Source organism: Phyllosticta citribraziliensis, assembly GCF_038025025.1.
Source record: "Phyllosticta citribraziliensis strain CPC 17464 chromosome Unknown J3D65scaffold_2, whole genome shotgun sequence".
In the NCBI taxonomy this organism is placed as follows: domain Eukaryota; kingdom Fungi; phylum Ascomycota; class Dothideomycetes; order Botryosphaeriales; family Phyllostictaceae; genus Phyllosticta; species Phyllosticta citribraziliensis.
This window is the reverse complement of record NW_027117339.1, coordinates 2,682,302-2,705,777: the sequence shown is the minus strand read 5'-3', so window position 1 is coordinate 2,705,777 and position 23,476 is coordinate 2,682,302. Positions and strand designations below refer to the sequence as shown.

The window sequence follows — 23,476 nt, the reverse complement described above, 5'->3', positions numbered from 1 at the left end:
AGTTGAAAGAGGGGCACGACAGACGACGATGGCGTTGCTGACCAAGGGCGACGAGCGGAAGCGCGGGGAAGGAATCAAGAGCCTCGGCACGGCATCAGCGCTCGCCGCCGCACCGCCTAGGCCTGATCAAGCTAGCGGCCGGGCGCTCAGGCGGTCGCTCGACTTAGGTTGGCCTCAATTAGAACTTTCGGTTGGTCGCACTCGCAAGAAATCCTCTTGCCTCCCATCGTACCTACCCAACCAACACTCCGACAATCACACCCACCTCTCTCGTCCTCGTCACCATGTGCGTATTCAATGCGCCCAACGCTCTGTCGCTCGATTGACCTTGTCACTGACATTTTTGGACAGGTTTGCCCTCCGTAGAGCCGCTGTGCGCGTCCTCGCGTCCTCGCGCCTCGCTGTCCCCACCAGTGCTCGCTCCTTCACCCGCCTGTCGACTATCTCGATCCCGCAACGCCAGAAGTTCTTGCTCCCCATCCAGCGGAGATTTGCTAGTGATGACGCTCGCCCCGAGGACGAGTCGGTTGCTCCCGAGAACGAGGCGCCTGCGCAGGCCGCTGACGCCGCCGACGCCCGTGACGGCGCATCCGAATCTGCTGATGCGGCATCGCCATCGAACTCGGTCTACATTGGAAACCTGTTCTTCCAGACCAAGGAGAGCGACATTCTCTCGGAATTCTCAAAGTATGGCAAGGTGTCTGAAGTCAGACTCATCCGCAACCCGCGCGGTCTCAGCAAAGGGTATGTTGTGCTCAGAACCATGGCCATACGGACTTGTACTGACTGGCTTGCAGTTTTGGATTCGTCACTTTCGAAACCAACGAAGCAGCTGTGAATGCTGCCCAGGACAAGCACCAATCCGTCATGGACGGCCGCCGCATCTCGGTATACGTTCAGGACAACCGCCCCAAGCGTGACGCTCCCCGCGCTCCCTCTTCTCCTACCAAGACTCTGTTCATCGGCAACCTTTCCTACGAAATGACCGACAAGGACTTGAACGACCTCTTCCGCGACATTCGCAACGTGCTTGACGTCAGAGTGGCCGTCGACCGCAGGACCGGCATGCCGAGGGGATTTGCCCACGCTGACTTCATTGACGAGGTCAGTGCGAGCAAGGCGAGGGACATCCTGACCGGCAGGTCGATCCACGGAAGGACATTGAAGCTCGACTTCAGCGCTCCGTCGGCCCCTCGTCCTCCTCAGTAAATTTTCTCGCTCTCTCGGGATTTCGGGCAAACGGAGGGAAAATTTTCATGGTCTCAAAACGGCAACGGCTTCACGTGGTGTATGGGCGACGCTTTTCGCAAACTACCTCAGCGTGCGATCTTAGTCTTTAGTTCGCAGTCGAACCGATTCTCATGGGTGTACACTAAGATAGCGATTGGTGTTGGCAATTCATTTCCTCAAATCTCCTGTCAACCAAACAGCAAGCACGGTGTGCATTTAATTACTCTATTCGTGATAGAGATGTCCGTCGATAATCGCCAGCGCAAGAGTATGTAGAGCGCTGTCGGGCAAGCATCATTGGTCACGTGGAACCAGCATAATGCCAGGTGCTTGAATCATTGAAGTGGCCATCAAAGCATCAGTTTTCCATCTGTTTTTGCGCTGTTCGCTCTGCAAGAGATGCGATTTTGTCTTGTTGGTCCGGAGAGGGGCTAAGTCCAGCACCGCATCTGACTTTTATAATGCTGGCGTCTCCAAGCCCTTCAAAACCTCGTTCGCTACCTCAATTGCTTCCTTCGGCATCCCTATAAACGCGTCAGCAGGCCACGGCGTTCTCGTGAGTCTCGAGGGAGCATACCCGCCACTTGCGCAACCTTGAGCGCATGTGACTTTCTGTTGACCCCCTTCCTTAACCGATGTACGTAGGCAAAAGTACCATCGGCCGACTCCTCAACGTCTGTGCAGTAGCATCCCAATTTCTCAAAGCCCTCAGTCATATCTGCGAGCTTGTGGAAATGAGTCGCGAACAGCGCGCGGCACTTGTTGATGTGGTAGAGATGATGCAGGCAGGCGTAGCCGACCGCGATCCCGTCCTCTGGAGTTGTACCTCGTCCAACCTCATCCATGATGACCTGTGCTTGGAGTCAGTTGCGATCACCATTGCGAGAGCAAAGCTTACAAATGAGCGTGGTGTTGCCTGCTTTAGAATTTCGGCCGTCTCGAGCATCTCGACCATAAATGTCGACTGGTCCTGGTAGAGGTTGTCGGCGGATCCAACCTAGAGCAATGTCAACATGAGGCGGTAGCGAGATTCTTACTGTCACTCACTCTACTGAAAATTTTGTCTACCAGACCAATTTCTGCGAACTGCGCGGGGACAAAGGAACCAGTCTGAGCAAGAACAGAAATCAAGGCATTCTGTCGCAGGAACGTGCTCTTGCCAGCCATGTTAGGCCTGCTCTCAACAACATGATTAGCACCAGCTAGGAGGTTTCAGGAGTGACATACCCGGTGATGAGCAAAATACGCTCATCCTCTCCTACGCTACAGGCATTTGAAGTGAAATTCCTGCCCTGAGACAAGAGGCCAGCCTCGACAACTGGATGTTTTCCGCCCACAATGTTGTGGGAAGTCCTGTGGTTCAGCAATGGACGCACAAAGCCCTTTTCCTCAGTCAGTGTGGCAAAGGAGCAAGCCACGTCCAGTTCGTCGAGCACAGTCGCGTTGCGTCGCATCTTCACGAGGTTGAGCACCACCTCTGCCCTTAGTTCTCTGCAGACCCTTTGTTCCTCGGATCGGATCCTAGATCTGGCGTCATCGAGTTTGGAACCTAGGAAATTCCACAAGGGCACAGAGTATGACTGTGTCGACTTGCTTGAGCTGATGCGTCGGGCAGATTCGACATTTAACATGTTGCCCTTTGATCCCTTCACGTGGACATGGTGTCCGAGACCCGATGACCATCGCAGCGTCAAGCCCGACGTACCTGCCCCAGTCAGAAATCTGGTCTTGTTGAAGTATCGCACAATCGACTTACCAGCAGTCTCTCGCAGCTCGTGGCAGAGCTCCTCTCGCTGTTCATCAAGCTCATCTAAGTCCCGATGGAGGCGCTCCAATGCTTTGCTCGCGCTGCGGGGATCAGAAAATACCACCCAAAATGAGGAATTCTAACCCTTACCTTCGCCGCATGATCCATACTTCCCGCGGGACTGTGTCAGAATTGCTCGATCTCTCACTCTGCTTTGACTTTGTTTGCTTTCCCTTGCTCCCTGTCTTTTCTTCCCCCTCTTCACTGAGAACCTCAGCCGCAAGCCCCACCATGGTTGCTGCTTCGTCAGCCTCAATTCGATGTTGTTCGGAAAGCCCTTCCTCGTCAATGGCTACACTGATTCTTCTGGCCAGCCTCTTGGGTCCTTGGAGCGATAGACGATTCAACAGGCCAGAAAACACCGACCCTGGGGCAGTTGCATCATCAAGCATTGCACTCTCCAGAGTATTGGAAACATCCTCGGTAAGCTGGATCGTTTTGGCCAATGCAAGCAAATCGTCGGCATCGCCCTTCCCCATGGCGAACTTTTGAACCAAGCGAGTGGAATCGGCAGTTGATGAAAGCATGCCCCCGATTCTCTGACGAAGGACTCCATCGCTCAGGAATCGCTCAACCAAGTCGAGGCGTTCGTTGATAGTTCCAAGGGACAATGATGGCGAGACTCAAAGTTTGTCAACGAGAGACAGACCGATCGGGCTACAGAACAAAACTTACTGAGTCTCTGGGTCAATAATCGAGCACCGCCCTTGGTAGATGTTCGCCTGACCGCATGAAGTAAAGTGCCCTCGAGTTTCCCTTCCCTCAGGGTCTCCTTCAACTCCAAAGCCTTCATGGTATTTTTGTCGATGCTCATGTACTCACTGGCCTGGCGGCGAACCGGTGCCTCCAATGCTATGTCAGAACGTTGGAGCTGTGTGCGGACAAACTCCAAAAGGAAACCCGCGGCGCCAAGTTCACAGTGCTGATAGCTGTCGCTTTTAAATTCGCCCAAAGTCTCCTTCAACGTGGCAACCCACCCATCCGGCGACTGATTTTGTACCTTGGCTTCGTGGAAGGTGATTTTGTGGCGGTCCCCCTCCAGGACCTGCAAAAGACGCGAATTCTTGTGGTCTTGATGTGACTGCTCGAGAACGATTTCGCGGGGTCCAATTAGGGCTACAGCTGAGGAAAGGCTGCCGAAGGTCGTGCTTTGGGTAAAGAACTCGCCGCTGGAAATGTCCACCCAAGCCAGACCTACACCCCCTGATTGGGAACCTGCAGGACCTTCAGAGCCGTCAGAAGAGGACGAAGACGGATCAACATGAATACTGAGACAGTAGTTGTTCTCCCATGGGTCCAGGAATTTTTCATCGATCAGAGTCCCAGGAGTGATGATTCGGGAAATCTGGCGATCGAACATGAGCCCTCCAGCTTTGATTTTGGACGAGACATCATTTCGAATTTCTTCGCTTAATGCTACATGTTTTTGGAGATCTTGCACCAAGATCTTCAAGAATCTGTCCAGTTGGAAATAGGGGAACCCGGCCATGAATACCGGGCCAACACTGGTCTTCTTGTGGGCGACCTTAAGGGCAAGTAGAGGACCATAGTGCTCGGCATGTTCAAAGTAGAGCTGGCCTAGTTAGTCTCGGACTCCAGAGCGCTTTTTCAGGTCTACCTCGTAAAAGTTGCCAACACGCGTCAGGACCACGCAGTGTGGAAATTTGCGCATGTTGTTGCGCACTTGCTGCATTACGGTTGGGTACGCCGGGCCAGCATCGTCGTCGAGATTATCAAGCGGCGCGGCGTCAATTGGTCCTTGGGGCAACTCATTGGCTTTCAATGTCGTAGTCCTCTTCCCGCGCACAAGGAGACTGCGCCATGGTTGTGACTGACAGCCGCCAGGCGAGCTCAAGCCAAATGTCGGACAGGATGCGGGCGAAGGGCGAAACGGAGAAATTTGGCACGCTCTTAGTGAAGGCAGTCGAAAACGAGGGACATTGGCAACAAAGGCCGGCCTCAGGCCCATGATCGAGTGGGCGACGCGTGGAATTCCGACCTCTGCCAGTGGTGCTTGGTTATTGCCCGTCGTGGATGACGTGGTGGAGCAGCTTAGCTAGGTAGACGGTTCGCGTCGGAAGTGCAAGCTCTCCGCCGCAAACGCGACGGCAGGTCTGTCTTTGCCCCACAACAACCAACTCTTGTGTCACCATGCCTCAATTCGAACCCCTCAAGAATGACCTGCTGCTGAGGACAGCTCGCGGTAAGTCTCTGCATCTCCTCGATAATTCGGCTTTCGACAAACTTACAATTCCGTCTAGGCGAAAAGGTCGAGCGCGCGCCCATGTGGGTGATGAGGCAGGGTAAGTCAGCTCTCCACCTGCCTTTGGCCTGTTTCTGACTTTGAAATGCCAATAGCCGGCCGCTACCTTCCCGAGTACCACGAGGCGAAAGGCAGCCATGACTTTTTCGAATGCTGTCGGTCACCCGAGATTGCCTCGACGCTGACCCTTCAGCCCATTGAGCGATTTGCCGGCCTGATCGACGCTGCAATCATCTTCTCTGATATATTGGTGATTCCTCAAGCCATGGGCATGGAGGTCGTCATGGTAGACAAGAAGGGCCCGCACTTTCCGAACCCGCTCCGCTCCCCAGAGGACCAGCAGTACAAGCAGATCATGGAGCGCAACGTCGACGTGACGGTCGAGTTGGACTACGTGTACAAGGCCATTACGCTCACCAGGCAGAAGCTCAAGGGACGGGTTCCCTTGCTCGGCTTTTGCGGGGCGCCGTGGACGCTCCTCAGCTACATGGTTGAAGGAGGTGGCAGCAAAATGTTCAAGGAGGTCAAGACGTGGGTCTACAAGTACTCTGATGCAAGCAAGGCGCTCTTGCAAAGAATCTCCGAACTTTGTGTCGAGTATTTGGCCCATCAAGTGGTTGCCGGCGCTCAGGCAAGTATTCGCAAACCCCGAGAGGAAAAAATCTTAGGACGTCCATTACTAACCGCCATTCGCTGCAGATGGTGCAGATTTTTGACTCTTGGGCTGGCGAGCTTTCCCCCGCCACTTTCAAACAGTTTTCTCTTCCTTACCTGGAGTACATAGCCGACAACCTGCCCAAACGCCTTCTCGAATTGGGACAAAAGCCAGTTCCGATGACTGTGTTTGCCAAAGGAGCATGGTATGCGCTTGAAGATTTGTGTAACACAAATTACAACGTCATCGGGCTCGACTGGCTACATGAGCCGGTCGAGGCGTACAAGATTGCGCAGGCCAAGGGCAAAGTAGTCCAAGGTAATGCTGACCCTGGTGTCCTTTACGGCAGCAGGGAGGCTATCACTGCTACCGTGGAAAACATGGCAAAGGGATTTGGTAGAGGCAAACAGGGCTGGATTGCCAACCTAGGCCACGGTGAGAATTTGCCCCAAACAATCTCGGGTTGACTCGTGCTAATTCTCGACAGGAATCACTCCATTCGTCAATCCTGATGACTTGAGATTCTTCTTCGAGGAAGTTCACCGTTGCTGCAGATAGAGGTACACTGTCGAGTAGCCATGCCATGCTTCCACCCTCGGTATGCACCCAAAATTATGAGAAGGTTGTGAATCGTACCTGGCAAAATTGGCCGCATCAATGAGCGCTATATCTTCTGCGCAAGACAGGTACCACAGCCAACGTTACGGTACATATTGCATTATCTTATCAACACTAGATCAAGGTCATCAAGGTGCTCAAATCAGGAGTGAGAATCAATTGATATCAGGCTATGCTTGCTTCTATCATCATAGAAAATCGAACTCAAGACACCGTGGGCGCTGACCTCCAGAGGTCAACTTTGCGCTGTTGTACAGTTTTCTGTGTCAACGAAAATGGCCAGGCCATCCAACCTGGACGAACTTTACGTGCCAGTCGACTGCTGCCATCCAAAGACATGCTGGATGATGGTAACTTCTCTTTCTCTATCCGTCTCTAACCAAAAAAAAAAAAAAACATTTCTTCCGCTTGCCCAAGAGAGGATTCTATAGGGTCATGCCGATTGAGCATGCCGACAATCGCAATTGCTGTAAGAAAGAACCTCTGTACATGAAGGGATGATGGAAACTCGTGAAAGTCGTTCTAGCAGATCTTAAAGCTGCGGGTTCGATCGGTACTCAGGGACCACGCCGTTCGTCTGTGCCTTTTCGGCCTGGTTCTCTCCTTCAATCGGGTTCTCCAATTCCTGCTCCGCAAGGAACTTCTCGGCCTCGAGGGCTGCAACGCAACCGGCGCCGGCGCTCGTGATGGCTTGCCTGTAGCGCTTGTCCTGAACATCTCCGGCAGCAAAGACACCCTCGACGCTGGTGAGACCGCGGCCAGGCTCCGTGATGAGGTAACCGTCCTCGTCCATCTTGAGCTGGCCCTTGAAAAGTGCGGTGGCGGGGTCGTGGCCGACGGCGTAGAAAAGGCCGTTGGCGTCCAAAGTCTCGTCCTTGCCAGTCTTGTTGTTGTGGATGGCGAGGCCGGTCATCAGACCGCCTGCCTTCTCTTCACCTTTGATCTCCGTCGCGTGGGTGTTGTACAAAATCTCGACCTTCGGATGGGTGGCCAGCCTCGTGGCGTTGGACTTGGATGCACGCAGGACATCGCGGCGAACGAGAACGTAAACCTTGGAAGCCTTCTTCGTGAGGTAAATGGCCTCCTCCACGGCCGAGTCTCCTCCGCCGATGACGACAAGAGGCTTGTTGCGGAAGATGGGGGCGGAACCGTCGCACACAGCGCAGGCGCTGACTCCGTTACCCCAGTATTTCTCCTCGCCGAGCAGCGCCAGTCTCCTGGCCTTGGCTCCGGTGGCAATGATGACAGTGTCGGCCGTGTGGGTCTCCTCCTCGAGGGTGTCATCGTCACCCATAGGGTGCAACCAGAACTTGAAAGGACGGGCGCTGAGGTCAATCTTGCCAACGGTTTGGGAAACGATCTCGGTACCGCATGCTTCGGATTGTGCGCGCATTTGGTCCTGGTGAAGGAACAGGTTAGAGGATTGCTTTAAAAACCGCCGCCCTGGAGCAGATACTTACCATCAGGGTGGAACCCTGGATTTTCTGGAATCCGGGGTAGTTCTCAACCTCATCGGTGGTCGTCAATTGTCCACCGGCGGCAATTCCAAGTGCAAGGAAACCTTCGTAGAGGACCGCTATTCGCGTGTTAGAGTTGCTGCGGGGCCAGTGAGGATCGGAGCGTTTGGGAACTCACGGTTCAACTCAGCACGAGCAGCGTAAATTGCGGCAGTGTGACCTGCGGGGCCAGAGCTGTTCCAAAACCGTCGTCAGCAAATGTGCAGGGCGGGCAAAAAACAGGCCGAAGACGGCGTCGGACGACGTACCCAATGACTGCGGAACCGGGTTAGCAAACGGATGTCGTCAGAGACGAGGGGCACGTCAAAGAACAGCACTTACTGACGAGCTTGGAGTGCATGTTCCGATAACCCTTGAGGGCGATTCCAACGGGAGAAGTGACGGCACCGGCTTGCTGCGTTTGAAAGGTTGCGGCGACGGCAGTGGGGAGGGATAGCGAAGAGCGGAGGGGCGAGGCGGTCGCTCGGCGAAAGAGTGCGGCGAACAGTTTGGCGACGGCGAGAGGGTTGTGGGAGGGAGTTCGAGTCAAAATGTAGAGGGGATTCAAGAGACAATAGAGTATTTATCAACGACGTTGGGCTTGATTTCTAAGTCGACGCTCGAAAGCTCCATCCGATGGCTGGCGCAAGAATCGGCGCCGGTCGCCGCTCGGATCTGGAGGGAGTCCCCGGCACCCATGCGCCTGTACAGGCCGCTGCGTAAGCGACCCCGATCCAGACACTCCACCTTCGACCCCCATCAACTGCCCGACATCATCATCACGGTTCCTCCCCACCGCGCTTACGCAACTTGGAGATGCCGTACAGCGTCTCGCCGAGCCTGTCCTTGTCGTCCACTTGAACCGTTCCGACATCGTTCGCCCCCCTCAGCTCGCCCACGTCCACCGTCGACACTTGCCATCCATCGTCCACCTTCAATGCCTGCAGCCGTGCAACCTTGAATTCATCCAAACGTCAGCCTTGAACTCTGTCGTCGCCAAGCACGCTTGACCGCTCACCTTATCCGCCCGCACGGTACTCGTTGACCCTTTAGCGTGCACATTGTCCACAGAGACAAAGACGTGCCCTTCGCCCACCGCGACATCCATCACGTTCCCTGCAAGTGGAACAACCGTGGTCTTCGTCTTTCCAGCCTCGTGCACACTGTGAGCTTCCATGGCAAACAGGGCCGCGACTCCTTCGAGTGCTACCAGTATCGAGCTCTACACGTGCCGCTTGTCAATATCTAACAGGGATGGACAACTTCCAGGCTCGCACGCACCTTGCGTTTACTATCCTGGGGATACCCCCATATTCCAGAGACAGCAAAGTTGCGTTCTCGCCCTCCACCCTCGACAGACTCGCCATTATCGGGTATAGCCTGCACCATGTCTTGGATTGAGACTTTGTTCAGTAGGCCGCCTTTGATCCAGTCCCAGACAAACAATTCGTCATCCCCGCCGCCGGACACCAGCACTTGTGGCGAGGCGAAACAGATCTTGCTGACGAAGTCTTTATGGCCGAGGCAGAACCCTTCGATGACGTGCGTCTGCGGTTGGCCCCGCGAAACTCGTATGTGTTCATCCCGATCTGCCGTTAGTAGATAGCTCCGCGACTGCTGCGATTTTGAGGCAAGCTCGTTGAGTCCCGCGTTCAGATCTTGTTGATCCAGGGTGATGCCCGCTATGTCGGTCAACATTGATACATGGCCAAGTAGGAGCTCGTGCTTGAATTTCAACGGCTCTTTGGTCTTGGTTGCAGTGGCTTGCCTCTGTTGCTGCTGCTGCTTCAGCTGTGCTTCGAGAGCCTTGCGGTTCCGACCAGTATGCACCGTCAGATTTGTTGCCGCAGGCGCGTACTTCTTTTGTGCTGCTATTTCAGCTTCCGCCAAGAATGCGTCTTCCTCCTCTTGGGACTGGAGAAGAGGCAAGGCGTAGACATCTCCAAACTTGTCGGCGGTGATGATTGTCTGATCATCGTCTGTAACGATGACGGCGCAGGGGCGCTTTGGCATAGACCTGCGTCATGGGCTCAACAGAGGTTCTAAAATGACTGGAAAGCAGGTACATGGTATCACCTTTCGCTCACGTGCTGCAATTCACCATTGGCTGCAATTGCAAAGACTCGGACGCACTTGTCCTCGCCAGTGATTGCTACTACGTGGGCACCATCATGACTAGTCGTCAATTTGATGATGTTGGGGCGGGACGAGTCTTGGGAAACTTTTCTCTTCTTTCCGGGCGGACCTTCGGGTGTTTCTGAGGGTTGGTCCTCCGCCTAGAAAGTCATGCTTAGCCCAGCCTTTTCTTTCCCGTAGCAAGATGGACTTACTGTCGAGATGTTGAGAGGCTCGGCAGACCAAGACGCGAGGACGTTGCCGGTACTCAGGTCGATGTTCAGTAGTTTGTAGGAGCTAGCTGCGAGTAGAAAGTTGACAGGCTGCGAGCCTACGCGGCGCAGCACTTGGAGGCACTGGTATGGGTGTTGCATGATTTGGTGCTGGCGACCAAAAAATATTCGTCTCGAGCAAGCGTGTAGAGAGAAGAGAGAGGGCACTCCGGGCGGAACCAAAGGCGGTGTCGGATGCCGCGCCAAGGCTCGCTAAGCGCACATGGTAGCTGATACTCCCAATTTGCGCGCGCACTCTCATCTCAACACCATCGAACCGTTCCATTTGGACCTCCTCTCGCCGTTTTCAGACTTTCGACTTCGCCTGAAAAATCCTATACCTCACCGAAGCTATGGGGGGCAAGTCTAACACCAAGGCCGCTTACTTCGATAAGCTCAAGACTCTCCTCGAGGAGTTCAAGTCTATCTTCATCGTTGGCGTCGACAAGTACGCTCTCCGCCAGACCCATTGGCCGCTCACATGCTGACGCGCCCGCAGTGTCTCGTCCCAGCAGATGCACGAGATCCGCCAGTCGCTCCGCGGCGAGGGTGTCGTCCTGATGGGTAAGAACACCATGGTCCGCCGTGCTCTCAAGGGCTTCATTGGCGAGCACCCCGAGTACGAGCGTCTCCTTCCCCACGTCAAGGGCAACATTGGTTTCGTACGTCAACCCTCAAAGGCAGTTGACCGGTCAATCGTGCTCATTCTCCATGCAGATCTTCACCAACGGCGACCTGAAGGACATCCGTGACAAGATTCTTGCCAACCGTGTCGCCGCCCCCGCCAGGGCTGGTGCCGTCGCTCCCGCTGACGTCTGGATCCCCGCTGGCAACACTGGTATGGAACCCGGAAAGACCTCTTTCTTCCAGGCCCTCGGTGTTCCTACCAAGATTGCCCGTGGTACCATTGAAATCACCAGCGACCTCAAGCTCGTTGAGGCTAGCAGCAAGGTAAAATCATTTTGACAACGTCGTTGAGCTCTCTGGCTGACAAGTGCAACAGGTCGGTGCTTCCGAGGCTACCCTGCTCAACATGCTCAACATCTCTCCCTTCACCTACGGTATGGTTGTTGCCCAGATCTACGACCAGGGCCAGAGCTTCGACGCCTCCGTCCTCGACATTGAGGAGTCCCAGCTGCTCGCCACCTTCACCAGCGCCATCAACACCATCGCCTCCATCTCGCTGGCCCTCAACTTCCCCACCCTGCCGTCCGTCATGCACTCGGTCGTCAACTCCTACAAGAAGCTCTTGGCCATTGCCATTGAGACCGACTACTCTTGGGAGGCCATTGAGGAGCTCAAGGACCGCATTGCCAACCCTGACAAGTACGCCTCCGCTGCTCCCGCCGCTTCCTCTGCCCCCGCTGCTGGCGGCGAGGCTCCCAAGGAGGAGGCCAAGAAGGAGGAGTCCGAGGAGGAGGATGACGACATGGGCTTCGGTCTTTTCGACTAAGCCAGTCAGGGTAAGACGATTGATATCCAAACCAGCAGCGAATGACTGTCGCGTAACTGCCGTCGTTCGATTCGCTTGTCGAAATGAAATTTTAACCCTCCTGTTGACTTGATCTACGCCTGCACTGTGAAGTTGTTCCAGATTCTGAGATCTTGGAATGGTTTCTGCAGCATTGTTGGTAAGTCACATTTTTCCTTTCCCACCAGCACCCAATGATTAAACTTTTTTAACCCTGATCACACATGACGATCAAAAATATGCAACAAACACTCTAATTTTTTAATGAGCTTTCATCATTGCACAAATCCTTTACAACACGCATTTTGTATTGGTGCTAACCATATTGGTAGATTCCTCAATGTCCGCCCGTTTTCGAGATGGTCGAGAATGGCTTGGAAGTCTCTATCAGACCGCCGTCATCTCGACTTGATACAGTGTGCCCGAATCGCCCAATGCCATGCTAAATCAAAGACAGTGCTATCGGAGGTGGCCCAAGTAGAACGTAATTTGCCTGAGCTGCGACATCCACTCTGGATTTGGCCCTTGCCTTGGCCCCTTAGACCCTCAAGCCAGAATAGAAAATAAATGTGTCCACGAAATTCTTTGAATCTACTTCTTGCTCGTTGCAGCCCGTACATTTGACAGTGCCAACCTCACCCAATAAACCTCCCAACCCTCCGAGGCCCCAAGGCTCAAGCAAACAGCGGAGCTAGACACGTTGTTTTCCGCCACGTCCGCATGAGCTAGCCCACCGAGTTCATCCCCAAATGACTTGAATCCTTCCCTAAACAGCTTCCTCGCAACAGCCTTGGCCAAGCCGTAGCCGCGATAGTCGGGCTCGACATGTAGCGAACAGAGACTGCCGTCTGCACCCAGGAAGGCCCAAGCCACGGGAGCAGCAGTAGCATCATCCAGCGACGCAGCGGCCGGGAAGAGCGCCGCGGCCGGAAGACTGCGCAGCGTACGGTTGGTACGCGGAATCGCGGTCCTGCTGCGAACCAGCGCCAGATCCTCGTCGCGCAGGGCGCCCCATCGCAACCCACGGCGGCTCAAGAGCTCCTCGTCATCATACTGCTCATCAATCACTCGCGCAGCGACTTGCAGGAACAGGTACTTGAAATACGGAAAGTCTGCGCCGGGCAGGTCCAGCCTGACGCATCCGCGCGCCTTGAGTTCGCGCACGCTGCGCTCATGCAGGGTGCCGAGCTTCAACAGGTCAGGGTCATCGAGGTGGCTGAGGAACGCGGCTGCGGACGCGGACGCGTGCGTGTGGTGTTGCGACGCGGTTGCGGCATCAGTGCGAAGAACTGCTGACAGAGCGTCGGCCTTGTCCTCGTCCGTCAGCGGCGTGAAAGGCATTTCGGACACGCGGTGGAGCAGCGAGAGCAGCAGAGAGCTGCAGTGGCATGGCGTGCTTGGGTTGTGGGATGGTGAGTCCCAGCTCAGGAAGATGAAGGCTTCGGTTTCGGGGCGCGCGGAGCGGTCGATGTATGCGGCGGCAAGACAGACTGATGCGGCCTCTTTGCCATGCTCTTTCTTGTCGTCTGTTGAATTGGTGCATTCGGGGGCAGTTGATGCCCAGACGTGAGCGTTGTTGCTGCCGTGCCGCCCGAATTGGATGCGCCGGTAGAGGGGGAGGCTGTATGGAAGGAATGGCTTCAAGAGCGGCAGGAGAGTCTGCTCTGGATCCGGATGCATGCGTATTTGTTCCATGGCTCATGGTTGGTGGTTGTTGTTGGAGTTGAACGTGACATGGATTAGGGTCTTTGTAGAAGCTAGAATGCATGTAACAGTCATAGCCCACCCACAGAGGGGGGTTGTGATAAGAATAGCAGTTGGTGGTCTAGGAATGTCCTGCTCAGGGTCCGTGGTCCTCGGCCCGCCGATGACGCATCCGAAGACACCAGGATTGTGGGTTCTCGAGGATGGCGGAAAAGAGTGGGGAACGCATAGTAAAGATTTGACAGACACAGCAGTACGCTGATGACTGTCAGAATCAAAGTCACTTGGGAGCAAACGACCTGGCTCAGGATAATACACTTCGATTACCAAAACACCCACAAGAGGAGGCTATTCGAAACAAGCCGCCTCCGTCCGAAGACATTGACACCGCGAGAAAACCGCCATCTACCAGGGTGATTCTGCCAGTGCCCAGCCAAACTGAGAAAATGCAGGTGGGTTGGTTTGGACAGGAAAGAAAAGGTCATTCGTGGTCTCGATCTCTAAAAAAGGAAAAAGTATGACAAGCCGACCACGACAGGAAAAGAGAGGTGAAGGAAAAGGGGGAAAGCAAGAAAAGGAAGACCGGCGTGGACGAGAAGGTGTAGAAGCCAGGCTTTTATCCAGACCGCTACGTCCACTACTATCCAGCTCTGGAGTCTGATCGACGCCCATCTTTACGCGCAAGTCTGTTATCTCCCCATTAAACAGATTTTGCGCCCATACCCCTCAACATGCATGTGTCGTCGTCTTATGCAAAGCAAACCTCGTAAGCGTCATTCAGTAGTCCATGATTGTCCGGTAATTCTCTCTCCAAAATTCCCCGTCTTTTTTACTGAGATGCGCACTGTACGCGCTCTGCGCCAGGGTGTTCGTCGTCATCATCATCCATCGCGGCACCTTGCGCCCTTCCGGACTCTCTGGTGGGGTCAATGTTGTCGAGTTGGAAGTCTTCGGTCATGGCGTCAGGAGGCGGAAGCTCCTGCGTAACGGTCCGTGGGCCGATGATGCGTTCCAGAGCAGCCTTGTCCTCGGGGCTGAGGGAGCCTTCGCCGCCAAGCTTGGTCGGGAACTTGACGTCGAACTGGATGTACAGGTTGCCATAGTCGTGATGCCTGGGCGAGGGCATACCTTGTCCGCGGATAACCTTGATGTCACCTGTGGAAACGTTAGTAATGGCCAGAGTTAAGCCATGGTTGAAAAGACTTACCAGGAGAAATGACCTCGCCGGGTATTATCTCAACGGTCAACCACCTTTCGTCGAGGTGCTCGATGTGAAGGGTACCGCCAGCCAGCGCCGTGACGAGGTCGATTTGGGCGTGGTAGAAAAGGTCGTCGTCCTTCCTCTGGAAACGGGGGTGGGGCTTCTGCTCAATCTCGAAGACGACATCACCGGGCTCGCAGTCGGGCAGCTGGTCACCCTCGCCGCGGTACTCAATCTTGGTGCCGCTCTTAACGCCCTTGTCGACATGGACGTGGAGAACCTTGCGCTCGATGACCGTCTTCTTGCCGTTGCACTGCTTGCAGCGGTCCTTGTCACGGATGGTCTCGCCCTCGCCGTGGCAGTCGGGGCAGACAGTCTGGAAGCGCTGGATCATGGGGCCCATTTGGCGCATCATCATCTTCATACCGCGGCCATCACAGCTGCCGCACTTCTTGACGGCGCCGTCCTTGCCACCCTTGCCGGTGCACTTGGGGCAGATGACGGACTTTTGCAGGGCAAGCTTAGAAACCTTGCCGCGGTAAATGTCCTCGAGGGAAACCTTGTGAATGTGCGAGATGGTCCTGGCCTTCTTCGGGCCCATATCAGACATGCCACCACCGAACATGCCGCCGAAGCCGCCGCCAGCACCGAAGAATTGAGCAAAGAGATCCTCAGCGGCCATGCCGCCGCCGCCTCCGCCATGCTCGAGACCTTCCTCACCGTACTGATCATAGAGCTGACGCCTTTGCGAATCTTGAAGGACCTCGTATGCGTGAGAAAGCTCCTTGAACATTTCGGCAGCCTCGGGGTTGTGTGCGTTCTTGTCTGGGCGACGTCAGCGTTTGCAGGTAGGCCTCGGTCGTGGATGAGCGACATACCTGGGTGATATTTCAGGGCGCCCTTCTTGTAGGCAGACTTGAGCTGGGCCTCGGTGGCGTCGGGCGCGACGCCGAGGATGTCGTAAAACTTTGTTTCCTTGACCATTTTGGCAAGCGGATAGGGCAAATGGAGTCGATGAGGTCAACAGCGAGTTGGGCGTCAGGCAAGGCTGAGCGTGGAGGACAGAGGGCGGCGGGAGGGGTGCAACTGTTCCAGCGCGGTTGAAGGCCTGCGGAGGATACAAGGGTGAGCGCGATGTTTGTTGAGCGAGCTGGGTGTTGAGCGGAAGAGGGATGGTATGGTCGCGCGTGTAATCCGCAAAGATGGCGCGTAGTGCCGAGACGAAAGCAGCACAGCAGGAGGACGTACAGTAGTCGGATGCGCGCGCGAGCAGCAAGAGGGGCCAGGTCGAGTGGGGTCAAGAATCGCAAAAGGATTGCCTAGCGGAAGAGGAAGCGGATGGCTTGATATTTTTCGGCCGGGGGTGGTGGTTGGCGGCGAGTTGCACGGCTACCTAGCATCTTCTGTCGCTTGGGCTTCGCTCGCTTCTTTGGCCTTCGACCTTCTTCCACTTGCACCAGCACTTTGCACCGGGCTGTGGCTGTGGCTGTGGCTGTGGCTGCCTGCGCCTCACCTTTGCACCTCGATACCAACCACCGCCACACCTCACCTCGTTTCCGGTTCTCTCTCCCTCACCACCCACGCACAGGCCACTCTCGCCTTATCAATTCCTTCTTCCCTTGAAGCCGACATGTTCAAATTTTCCACCGTCTCTTTCTCCAATATTCTCCTCTCACTACCGCCTTAACATGTCCACCACTGACGCTGGATTTTTGGCCGCCCTCGACGAAGCCAAGCAAGGCTACAGCGAGGGGGGCGTTCCCAGTAGGCCGCCCTCTGCCACCTTATCATCATCATGTTTCTAATCCCACCCTCCCAGTCGGCGCATGTCTCGTCTCAAGGCATGGCAAAATTCTCGGCAGGGGCCACAACATGAGAGTCCAGAATAGCAGTGCCACGCTTCACGTATGCCCTTCGCCTTCGGTTGATTTCCTCCTGCCCACACGTGACTGATCAATGGCCCGTCCAGGCCGAGATTTCTGCCCTTGAGAATGCTGGCAGGCTGCCCGCCTCGGCCTACGAAGGTGCGACCATGTACACAACCTTGTCACCTTGCGACATGTGTACCGGCGCATGCATTCTTTACAAGGTCAAGCGCGTCGTCCTCGGAGAGAACAACACTTTTGTCGGCGGCGAAGAATACTTAAAGTCCAGAGGCATCGAGGTCATCAACGTCAAGAGCCCCGAGTGTGAGGCTCTCATGACTAAATTTATCAACGAAAAGCCGGGAGATTGGTACATCTTTTCCACATTTCCGTCAAAGAATCACCGCTGACCAAACCGCTAGGAATGAGGATATTGGAGAACCTTCGGCTTGAACCACCATGGACCATCAAGCAACGCCCATGATGACTGCTATATTCGGCGATAGCAAGTCGGGTTAAGAAATTTGAAGAGATAACCCCAAAGTGTCGAGCCATATGCCCCTAATGCGTGTCCTGTTGCAACTTTGAAGCCAGTGGTTACAAAATGGCGCAGCGAGCCGGGTGGGGACTGTGCCTGGGAATCAAGTCCGTCACCGATGTTGCGAGATTGACCGTCATCGACACGCGGCTAGCGAATCTAGGCGGCCGCTGGTATCCTGAGCTGTCGTCTTGAACAAGGACGTCCATTGCAGCTGCATGGCACCAGGATGGTTAATTTGCGCTTGGAATGCTTCATGAGCCATTGAGGAGGTCAAGCGCACTTTGCAAAGCCTGCACCACTTTTTGATCTGTATGTCCCGTTAGCAGGAGTGGTTGAGCCGGGTCGAATGACTTACAATGCTGTCGCTTCTGTTCGCCTTCTTCCTCGGTGTGCTTTGTAAAAGCCACGCGTGTCTTGTAACTACAGCGCGTCCATGGTAAGTAGGGAATCAGAATTGACAAGGGCAATCTTACCGCGCAAAAGAACGATCGGTTTCATGGTGGGTTGTCGTGCTGGTCCATGCTTGAAAGTACTAGAAAACTTCAGCAAAAGCATTTAGAAAGCAACGGCACCATCTGCACCTTTGTGAGAGCATCGAAATCTTGCTGCAGCTTCAGCTCTTCTTGATTGTGTTTCTCCATGGCTTGGTGGTAGCGGGTCTCGAGGTCAGTCCAATCCAGGCCCGGCAAAGGCTCGTCTGGATCGAAGTCACCATCTTCAAGCTGGTCTGATTGCTGGTCTGTACGGGTCGGCGAGGCAGTGCGAATGCCTCTCTGGGTGCCCTGAGAAGTCGGGGATGATGATTGGGTTCTTGGACCTGGTTCAATCGTCATGTCGTGCGACCGTTTGCGTGGAGTACTTGAAAAGACTGGATCATTCTCGATTGACGAGCGTCTAGACGCCATGGTGGATGTGAGATTGTTGGAGTTGAGTTGGTGAATGGACCTGATGCAGCTTTGGCCAAGAGCCGAAAGATCGGCGGCAGGGTCCTGGCCGCTGCAGTGCGTCACAAGCCCAGGGAAGCCACTCCCGGTCGCAACAACGGAAAGTCCGCTCACTCACTCACAAGGCACTGCAGCATCATTCCCAACCACCTCCGCCATCATCTAGAAGGCACCGGTTCTCCCTGTCACCTCTCACGCTTCCCTTCCCGGCCTCACATGGATGACTAGCGACTCGGGCGGTATCCAACAAATGTCATCATGCGCCACCAGCTGCATAATCGGAACCACTGCTCAACAATCACAACCACGGAACCTTGACCCAACAAGCAGCGACTTCCACGTCACTACCGTTCGCCATGGAGTGTGATATTTGCGCCAAGGACTTGAGTCCAAAAGTCCGCGTCCACTGCCCAACTTGCGCCCGCGCAGCCCTCTACAACATGCGCATCGATCTAGCCACAGTCCTCTTGGAGAGAGAGCTGCTGTCGAAACATGTCGAAGCCGTGGTGAGCGGGACCGACGACCAAGCCGGGCAAGCCGTGTCACTCGGTGAGACACTGGTTGACACACACGAAAGTTCCAAGAGGAGCGCAGTCGAGCGGGACTACGCGGCGGCCACCGAGTCCCAAGAACGCGTGCGCCAGATAACTGAACAGGCTGACCTGCTGCGAAGGCAACTCGAGGATGGAAAGAGGGAGATGTCGGCTCGCAAAGCCGCCATCAGCCAGCGCCGGTCCGACCTCGAGTCGGCGACTTACAACATAGACGAGCGACGAGGCAAGGATCTGACCAACGTCAAGAGTGCTATTCGGGCAGTCAAAGAGGCAGACGACGTCGGACACCGAGATGACATACGGAGCAAGGTCTGGCACTGCAAGCATGCGGCAGAGGTTGCTGGCTTGAAGCAGCGAAGACGTCGGACCCGCGATGGACAAGTCAAGACCGAGTACTACATGGGAGGAGTGTGCGTGCATGATCTACGAGACTTGAACAGTACGTCATCTACACTTGGTACTATCAAGGGATATCTTTTGACTCTGGCACAGCTGTTCCGCCCTCACAAGTCACGACGTCGTTGAATCTCTTGGCTGGCCTTGTGGTGCGGGTTGCCAACTACCTGGCCATTCGCTTGCCTGCGGAGATTACGTTGCCGCACAAAGACTACCCGCTCCCCACCGTATTGCCGCCATCGTCGTCCTACACGTACAAGGACGTGCCGTTCCCCGGGAGCACGCCGCAGTCGTCGAGCAACAGTCCCGACGCTTCTCGTACTCTGGACCACCAACGGCCGCTGCCCCACCCACGGCCCTTGTACATTGACCGAAAGCTTCCGCAGCTTGCCAACGAGGATCCAGTGGCCTTTTCCTTGTTTGTCGAAGGGGTCAGCCTCCTGGCCTGGGACATTGCCTGGCTGTGTCGGTCACAGGGAATCAGCGGATTCAATGAGTGGGAGGACATTTGTCCGCTGGGGAAGAATGTGTGGAGACTGCTGATTGACGAAGCAAACAGCACTCTGGCGACTTTGGAATCGGAGAATGCCAAGGGCAGGGCTGAACCCAAGGCCAAATCGACGCAGGGGGGCGATGTCATGATGGGGTACTTTTCACACGGCACGTCGAAGGGGTTTCTCGGAAGCGCCGAGGGCACGAGCTTCGTGAAGGGCTGGAAGTTCCAGACACCGACCAGGACGGTGGACAAGGTCAAGTCGTATTTGCTTGGCGAAATGCAGGGGGCAGAATGGGAGGTGTTGGACGAAAAGGAATGGGAGAGGGAGGAGGAAGAGCAGGCAGTCGCGGGACGGGCCAAGGAAGACAACGGGGCCACTGTAAAGAGGACATGGAGCGGGACCACGGTCACAAGTGCGGGACCAGGATACGGGAGCACGGATGAGCGACAGGGCAAGACACGAGGCACTAACGGGTGGATGAAATTGAAGAGCAGGAACGAGGAGGTGAGGTGAAGAGAGATGAGATGGAATGCGGGGACCATGAATTGGGAGGCTCAAAATAACCACGGCGAGGCGGAGAGAGGCCATGTTTGTGGCAGCATGAAGTCGAAGTCGACGGCAAAGGCAGCCGAGGAGCCAAAAGGGGAAACGCGGACACGAGAGGGCGGTAAACGAGATGGGCTCACGTCACGTCACGGGCAGCGCAGCAATCCGCGCGCCAACCAACTCAACATGTAAGCTTCTCCGCGCTTTACGACGGCACGCGGGAGGGCTAACTGCTCCCGGCATCGGTACAGAAGTGGTGGTGGCAGGCGAATAGGAACAGGAAAAGGAAAAAGGAGTTGGTGGTTGATGGGGCCGGCTTTAGCTCGCACCCGCTCCGAGCAGAGCCTCAACCTCTGGTCGAATCTTCAACACGCGACGCCATCAATGCCGGCAAATACGATACTCTCGAACCGTTCCAGTAGTCTACTCGTACAGCCACGGCTCGAGCTGATCGAAATGTGGTGTGGTGCAGCAGGGCCGAGGGCGTGGATCGATGCCGCTGTCGTCGTGATGAAATTTGGACCGACTGTGCTCTGACGCCTTGGCGCTCGATGGCGGAGACGTCACTTGGTCCCCTCGCCCTCGCCCACTGGGCTGAGCAGCGCAGAAGCCAGAGCACACTCCGCGCGCCAGGGGCAGCCTCTGAGTGGCCTGTCGCTGCGGATCCCCAGAGGCCCAATTTCCTCGTGCACCATGGCCCTCCAACACGACGCCCCTGGCCGTCTATCAAAAGCCCACCGTCCCTCGCCCTCGACGGCCTTCCACTTCACAAGGGCCCAGCCTCAGTCGTTCTTTTTGCTCGCTCTACATCTCTCCAGTCCGCTTCACTCGTTCAGCGGATACCTGCCCTCTCTTCTGACACAAACGAAAAACGTCCAACATGAAGTCTGCCCTCTTGGCCGTGGCCGCCGGCGCCCTGCTCGGCAACACGGCGGCCGCCCATGGCCACGACAGCCACCAGAGCTTCCACCAGCGCCGCCAGCCGGGTCAGCTCGAGCTCCGCGACGCCGCCGACGAGTGCGTCTGCAGCACCTACGTTACCACCGTCACGGGTCCCCCTCAGCGTGAGTTTCGACAATTCCTCTTTCGGCCCAGTCGCTTATGCTCCATCAGTCGTCACCCAGACCCAGGTGGTGCCCCCGGCTTCCTCGACGCCCGCCGTCACCCCGTCGACTGAGGCTCTGAGCTCGACTCCGGCTGCCAGCTCCTCTGTCCCGGACAACGTCCCCACTCCCTTCATCACCACCTACGCCACCCCGGGCACCTACACCATTCCCGCCAGGACCGTCACCCTCACCCAAGTGACCACCGTCCCCGTCGTCACCACCCAGACTCTGACGTCCGGTGTCAACACCTACGGCGGCGTCACCACCTCGGTCGTCACCGAGACCACCGTCACGTGCCCTTACGCTACCGTCGAGACGTCTGGCTCCACCACCACCAGCGTCATCAAGACGACCTCGTACTACTGCCCCGGCAACGGCGTCTACACTGTCGTGCCCCCGGTCACCACGACCGTCCCCGCCGACACCACCGCCGACTACCCCAAGGTGACGTCCTACACGCCCGGCACCTACACTCAGCCTGAGCGCACCGTCACCATCACCAAGACGAACGATGTCTACACTTGCCCGGTTGACGGCACCGAGAGCACCGCCACTGGCCCCATCTCGGCCTCGAGCGCCGTCGGCGGTGCCTCTGCCACCCCCTCCAGCAGCGCTCCCGTCGCGAACTCTGCTACCCCGACCCCGGCTCTCACTGGCTCTGCTCAGGGCTCCGCCAGCACTCCCTCTGCCTCGCCTTCCACCTCGGCCAACGGCGGCAACGGACTGACCACCAACGGCAACCAGTGGGCCATTACCTACACGCCTTACAACTCTGACGGCACTTGCAAGAGCGCCGACGACGTCAAGACCGACATTGCCGACATCAAGGACAAGGGCTTCACCACTGTCCGCCTGTACGCCACCGACTGCGACGGTCTCGTCAACGTCGGTGCTGCCTGCTCCGAGTCCACCCTCAAGATGATCATTGGCATCTACGTCAAGTCTGACGGCATCTCCGCCCAGGACACTCAGGACCAGGTTACCGAGATCCAGAGCTGGGCCAAGGAGGGCAGCAACTGGGACTTGGTCGACATGGTTGTCATCGGTAACGAGGCTGTCTTCAACGGCTGGGCCACCGCCCAGGAGCTCGGAGAGTTCATCACCACCGTCAAGTCGACCTTCAAGAGCGCCGGCCTGGCCTCCAAGGCTTTTACTACGAGTGAGACGGTCAACATTGTCCAGCAAGAGTCCTTCAACACCTACATCTGCCCTGCCATCGATGTCATCGGTGTCAACGTCCAGCCCTTCTTCGACGGCAACACCGCCGCCGAGGACGCCGGTGACTTCGTCGTCAGCCAGCTCGGTCTCGCCTCCAAGGCCTGCCCGTCGCACAGCGACGTGACCGAGGTCTTCAACCTCGAGTCCGGCTGGCCCCACCAGAGCAGCAGCAACAACGCCAACGCCATCGCCGGCACCACGGAGCAGGCCACGGCCATCAAGAGCATCATCGAGAAGGCCGGTACCCACTCGGTCCTCTTCTCCTACGGCGACGACACCTGGAAGGAGGGCGGCGAGTGGGGCGTCGAGGGCTACTTTGGCTGCGCCGAGCAGATTGAGCTGATCTCTGGCGAGCTCAAGATTGGCGGCCTCACCATCTCGGCCTCCATCTCGTCCGAGGGCATTGACGTCGATGTCGACCTTGACTTTTAAACGCTAGCGTAGTTGTAATGTAGTCGCGGTGGTGGTTATTCGAGGCGGATTGCAGATTTGGTTGCTGAGCGAGCGTGGTGGAAAAGTGATACCATGTTGGTTCTGTTTTTTTCTTTTGTACACCCAATTATTCCAATTGAGAGAGCAGATGCAATACCTACCTCGTGGTGCAACCAACAGAAGACCTGTCTAGTGTGTAATTTCTATTTGAATCCAAGACATCTCTCGACAGGGCAAGGCCGTGGAATCTGCTGTTGGAGGACTGAGACCTCGAAAGCACCCACACTTTTTGACTTCTAATTGACGGGGATCATTGCAGCCACCTTTGGCCAGACACGAAGGAGCATTCAAGCGTCTACAAGGGCTAGTCACAAGGAGCATTCAAGACTGACTTCACGACCCATCAATCAAGCTGAAGCCCGCTGCTGCACTTGCTGGAGAATATGTGTCGGGTCGTGGCTAAGGTGGGCGTCGAAAGGGATGATGCTCTGCGTGTAGCTGCGGTCGTGGATGACAGCTCCCTAACTTCATCCACGGTCGCAAAC

The 23,476-nt window shown here is 56.0% G+C and overlaps 12 protein-coding genes across 12 annotated transcripts; 6 read left to right on the top strand and 6 right to left on the bottom strand.

Moving 5' to 3' along the window:
- Positions 1-208: 208 nt before the first annotated feature.
- J3D65DRAFT_615330 (uncharacterized protein) lies at positions 209-1,431 on the top strand. Its single transcript, XM_066799315.1, has 3 exons — positions 209-286; positions 352-744; positions 798-1,431. Coding segments are annotated over exons 1-3 (807 nt in total). The 5' UTR covers positions 209-284; the 3' UTR covers positions 1,210-1,431.
- On the bottom strand, positions 1,390-5,091 carry J3D65DRAFT_615327 (muts domain V-domain-containing protein). Its single transcript, XM_066799314.1, has 9 exons — positions 4,656-5,091; positions 3,713-4,610; positions 3,128-3,659; positions 2,987-3,078; positions 2,458-2,935; positions 2,278-2,404; positions 2,129-2,227; positions 1,808-2,081; positions 1,390-1,754 (listed from the first exon to the last, which is right to left on the bottom strand). The coding sequence occupies exons 1-9, from the start codon at positions 5,004-5,006 to the stop codon at positions 1,687-1,689; spliced, it is 2,919 nt and encodes a 972-aa protein (XP_066659191.1). The 5' UTR covers positions 5,007-5,091; the 3' UTR covers positions 1,390-1,686.
- Positions 5,092-5,114: 23 nt separating this feature from the next.
- J3D65DRAFT_615322 (Uroporphyrinogen decarboxylase) lies at positions 5,115-6,794 on the top strand. The gene is made up of 5 exons (XM_066799313.1): positions 5,115-5,240; positions 5,299-5,340; positions 5,396-5,931; positions 6,000-6,390; positions 6,443-6,794. The coding sequence occupies exons 1-5, from the start codon at positions 5,189-5,191 to the stop codon at positions 6,511-6,513; spliced, it is 1,092 nt and encodes a 363-aa protein (XP_066659190.1). The 5' UTR covers positions 5,115-5,188; the 3' UTR covers positions 6,514-6,794.
- On the bottom strand, positions 6,722-8,726 carry J3D65DRAFT_615318 (uncharacterized protein). The gene is made up of 5 exons (XM_066799312.1): positions 8,412-8,726; positions 8,339-8,345; positions 8,209-8,264; positions 8,034-8,149; positions 6,722-7,972 (listed from the first exon to the last, which is right to left on the bottom strand). Exons 1-5 carry the CDS (start codon positions 8,428-8,430, stop codon positions 7,106-7,108), a joined length of 1,065 nt encoding a protein of 354 aa, XP_066659189.1. The 5' UTR covers positions 8,431-8,726; the 3' UTR covers positions 6,722-7,105.
- J3D65DRAFT_615316 (uncharacterized protein) lies at positions 8,727-10,590 on the bottom strand. Its single transcript, XM_066799311.1, has 5 exons — positions 10,400-10,590; positions 10,146-10,345; positions 9,351-10,086; positions 9,088-9,291; positions 8,727-9,025 (listed from the first exon to the last, which is right to left on the bottom strand). The coding sequence occupies exons 1-5, from the start codon at positions 10,556-10,558 to the stop codon at positions 8,849-8,851; spliced, it is 1,476 nt and encodes a 491-aa protein (XP_066659188.1). The 5' UTR covers positions 10,559-10,590; the 3' UTR covers positions 8,727-8,848.
- A 141-nt stretch (positions 10,591-10,731) lies between these two features.
- Positions 10,732-12,013, top strand: J3D65DRAFT_615311 (60S ribosomal protein uL10). Its single transcript, XM_066799310.1, has 4 exons — positions 10,732-10,904; positions 10,956-11,118; positions 11,174-11,407; positions 11,460-12,013. The coding sequence occupies exons 1-4, from the start codon at positions 10,810-10,812 to the stop codon at positions 11,907-11,909; spliced, it is 942 nt and encodes a 313-aa protein (XP_066659187.1). The 5' UTR covers positions 10,732-10,809; the 3' UTR covers positions 11,910-12,013.
- A 483-nt stretch (positions 12,014-12,496) lies between these two features.
- Positions 12,497-13,749, bottom strand: J3D65DRAFT_615308 (uncharacterized protein). The gene has a single exon (XM_066799309.1). It carries the CDS (start codon positions 13,620-13,622, stop codon positions 12,519-12,521), a length of 1,104 nt encoding a protein of 367 aa, XP_066659186.1. The 5' UTR covers positions 13,623-13,749; the 3' UTR covers positions 12,497-12,518.
- Positions 13,750-14,460: 711 nt separating this feature from the next.
- On the bottom strand, positions 14,461-15,816 carry J3D65DRAFT_547969 (uncharacterized protein; the record flags this gene model as incomplete). Its single annotated transcript, XM_066796879.1, has 3 exons — positions 14,461-14,786; positions 14,839-15,657; positions 15,711-15,816. 3 exons carry the CDS (start codon positions 15,814-15,816, stop codon positions 14,461-14,463), a joined length of 1,251 nt encoding a protein of 416 aa, XP_066659185.1.
- A 704-nt stretch (positions 15,817-16,520) lies between these two features.
- J3D65DRAFT_665205 (cytosine deaminase) lies at positions 16,521-17,150 on the top strand (the record flags this gene model as incomplete). Its single annotated transcript, XM_066802822.1, has 4 exons — positions 16,521-16,596; positions 16,652-16,737; positions 16,802-17,067; positions 17,120-17,150. 4 exons carry the CDS (start codon positions 16,521-16,523, stop codon positions 17,148-17,150), a joined length of 459 nt encoding a protein of 152 aa, XP_066659184.1.
- A 339-nt stretch (positions 17,151-17,489) lies between these two features.
- Positions 17,490-18,143, bottom strand: J3D65DRAFT_665204 (uncharacterized protein; the record flags this gene model as incomplete). Its single annotated transcript, XM_066802821.1, has 4 exons — positions 17,490-17,545; positions 17,594-17,658; positions 17,712-17,770; positions 17,820-18,143. The coding sequence occupies 4 exons, from the start codon at positions 18,141-18,143 to the stop codon at positions 17,490-17,492; spliced, it is 504 nt and encodes a 167-aa protein (XP_066659183.1).
- Positions 18,144-18,201: 58 nt separating this feature from the next.
- Positions 18,202-20,312, top strand: J3D65DRAFT_233062 (UV radiation resistance protein and autophagy-related subunit 14-domain-containing protein). Its single transcript, XM_066794702.1, has 2 exons — positions 18,202-19,175; positions 19,229-20,312. The coding sequence occupies exons 1-2, from the start codon at positions 18,539-18,541 to the stop codon at positions 20,140-20,142; spliced, it is 1,551 nt and encodes a 516-aa protein (XP_066659182.1). The 5' UTR covers positions 18,202-18,538; the 3' UTR covers positions 20,143-20,312.
- A 743-nt stretch (positions 20,313-21,055) lies between these two features.
- Positions 21,056-23,375, top strand: J3D65DRAFT_691234 (beta-glucosidase 5; the record flags this gene model as incomplete). Its single annotated transcript, XM_066803918.1, has 2 exons — positions 21,056-21,239; positions 21,271-23,375. 2 exons carry the CDS (start codon positions 21,056-21,058, stop codon positions 22,929-22,931), a joined length of 1,845 nt encoding a protein of 614 aa, XP_066659181.1. The 3' UTR covers positions 22,932-23,375.
- Positions 23,376-23,476: the final 101 nt, after the last annotated feature.

What these genes read in the sequence shown, in the direction of transcription:
- J3D65DRAFT_615330 (XM_066799315.1), top strand. An exon ending in CCGCGCGGTCTCAGCAAAGG is followed by an intron (nt 745 to 797) that starts GTATGTTGTGCT and finishes ACTGGCTTGCAG; the next exon opens with TTTTGGATTCGTCACTTTCG.
- J3D65DRAFT_615327 (XM_066799314.1), bottom strand. Translation starts at nt 5,006, where the DNA reads ATGGGCCTGAGGCCGGCCTTTGTTGCCAATGTCCCTCGTTTTCGACTG. An exon ending in CGTATTTTGCTCATCACCGG is followed by an intron (nt 2,405 to 2,457) that starts GTATGTCACTCC and finishes TGTTGAGAGCAG; the next exon opens with GCCTAACATGGCTGGCAAGA. An exon ending in CAAGGTTGCGCAAGTGGCGG is followed by an intron (nt 1,755 to 1,807) that starts GTATGCTCCCTC and finishes ACGCGTTTATAG; the next exon opens with GGATGCCGAAGGAAGCAATT.
- J3D65DRAFT_615322 (XM_066799313.1), top strand. Translation starts at nt 5,189, where the DNA reads ATGCCTCAATTCGAACCCCTCAAGAATGACCTGCTGCTGAGGACAGCT. An exon ending in CATGTGGGTGATGAGGCAGG is followed by an intron (nt 5,341 to 5,395) that starts GTAAGTCAGCTC and finishes AAATGCCAATAG; the next exon opens with CCGGCCGCTACCTTCCCGAG. An exon ending in AAGTGGTTGCCGGCGCTCAG is followed by an intron (nt 5,932 to 5,999) that starts GCAAGTATTCGC and finishes CATTCGCTGCAG; the next exon opens with ATGGTGCAGATTTTTGACTC.
- J3D65DRAFT_615318 (XM_066799312.1), bottom strand. An exon ending in TGCTCGTGCTGAGTTGAACC is followed by an intron (nt 8,150 to 8,208) that starts GTGAGTTCCCAA and finishes ACACGCGAATAG; the next exon opens with CGGTCCTCTACGAAGGTTTC. An exon ending in TCCAGGGTTCCACCCTGATG is followed by an intron (nt 7,973 to 8,033) that starts GTAAGTATCTGC and finishes TTCCTTCACCAG; the next exon opens with GACCAAATGCGCGCACAATC.
- J3D65DRAFT_615316 (XM_066799311.1), bottom strand. Translation starts at nt 10,558, where the DNA reads ATGCAACACCCATACCAGTGCCTCCAAGTGCTGCGCCGCGTAGGCTCG. An exon ending in AGCCTCTCAACATCTCGACA is followed by an intron (nt 10,346 to 10,399) that starts GTAAGTCCATCT and finishes ATGACTTTCTAG; the next exon opens with GCGGAGGACCAACCCTCAGA. An exon ending in GTACCGTGCGGGCGGATAAG is followed by an intron (nt 9,026 to 9,087) that starts GTGAGCGGTCAA and finishes GATGAATTCAAG; the next exon opens with GTTGCACGGCTGCAGGCATT.
- J3D65DRAFT_615311 (XM_066799310.1), top strand. Translation starts at nt 10,810, where the DNA reads ATGGGGGGCAAGTCTAACACCAAGGCCGCTTACTTCGATAAGCTCAAG. An exon ending in TTCATCGTTGGCGTCGACAA is followed by an intron (nt 10,905 to 10,955) that starts GTACGCTCTCCG and finishes ACGCGCCCGCAG; the next exon opens with TGTCTCGTCCCAGCAGATGC. An exon ending in TCGTTGAGGCTAGCAGCAAG is followed by an intron (nt 11,408 to 11,459) that starts GTAAAATCATTT and finishes CAAGTGCAACAG; the next exon opens with GTCGGTGCTTCCGAGGCTAC.
- J3D65DRAFT_615308 (XM_066799309.1), bottom strand. Translation starts at nt 13,622, where the DNA reads ATGGAACAAATACGCATGCATCCGGATCCAGAGCAGACTCTCCTGCCG.
- J3D65DRAFT_233062 (XM_066794702.1), top strand. Translation starts at nt 18,539, where the DNA reads ATGGAGTGTGATATTTGCGCCAAGGACTTGAGTCCAAAAGTCCGCGTC. An exon ending in TGATCTACGAGACTTGAACA is followed by an intron (nt 19,176 to 19,228) that starts GTACGTCATCTA and finishes ACTCTGGCACAG; the next exon opens with CTGTTCCGCCCTCACAAGTC.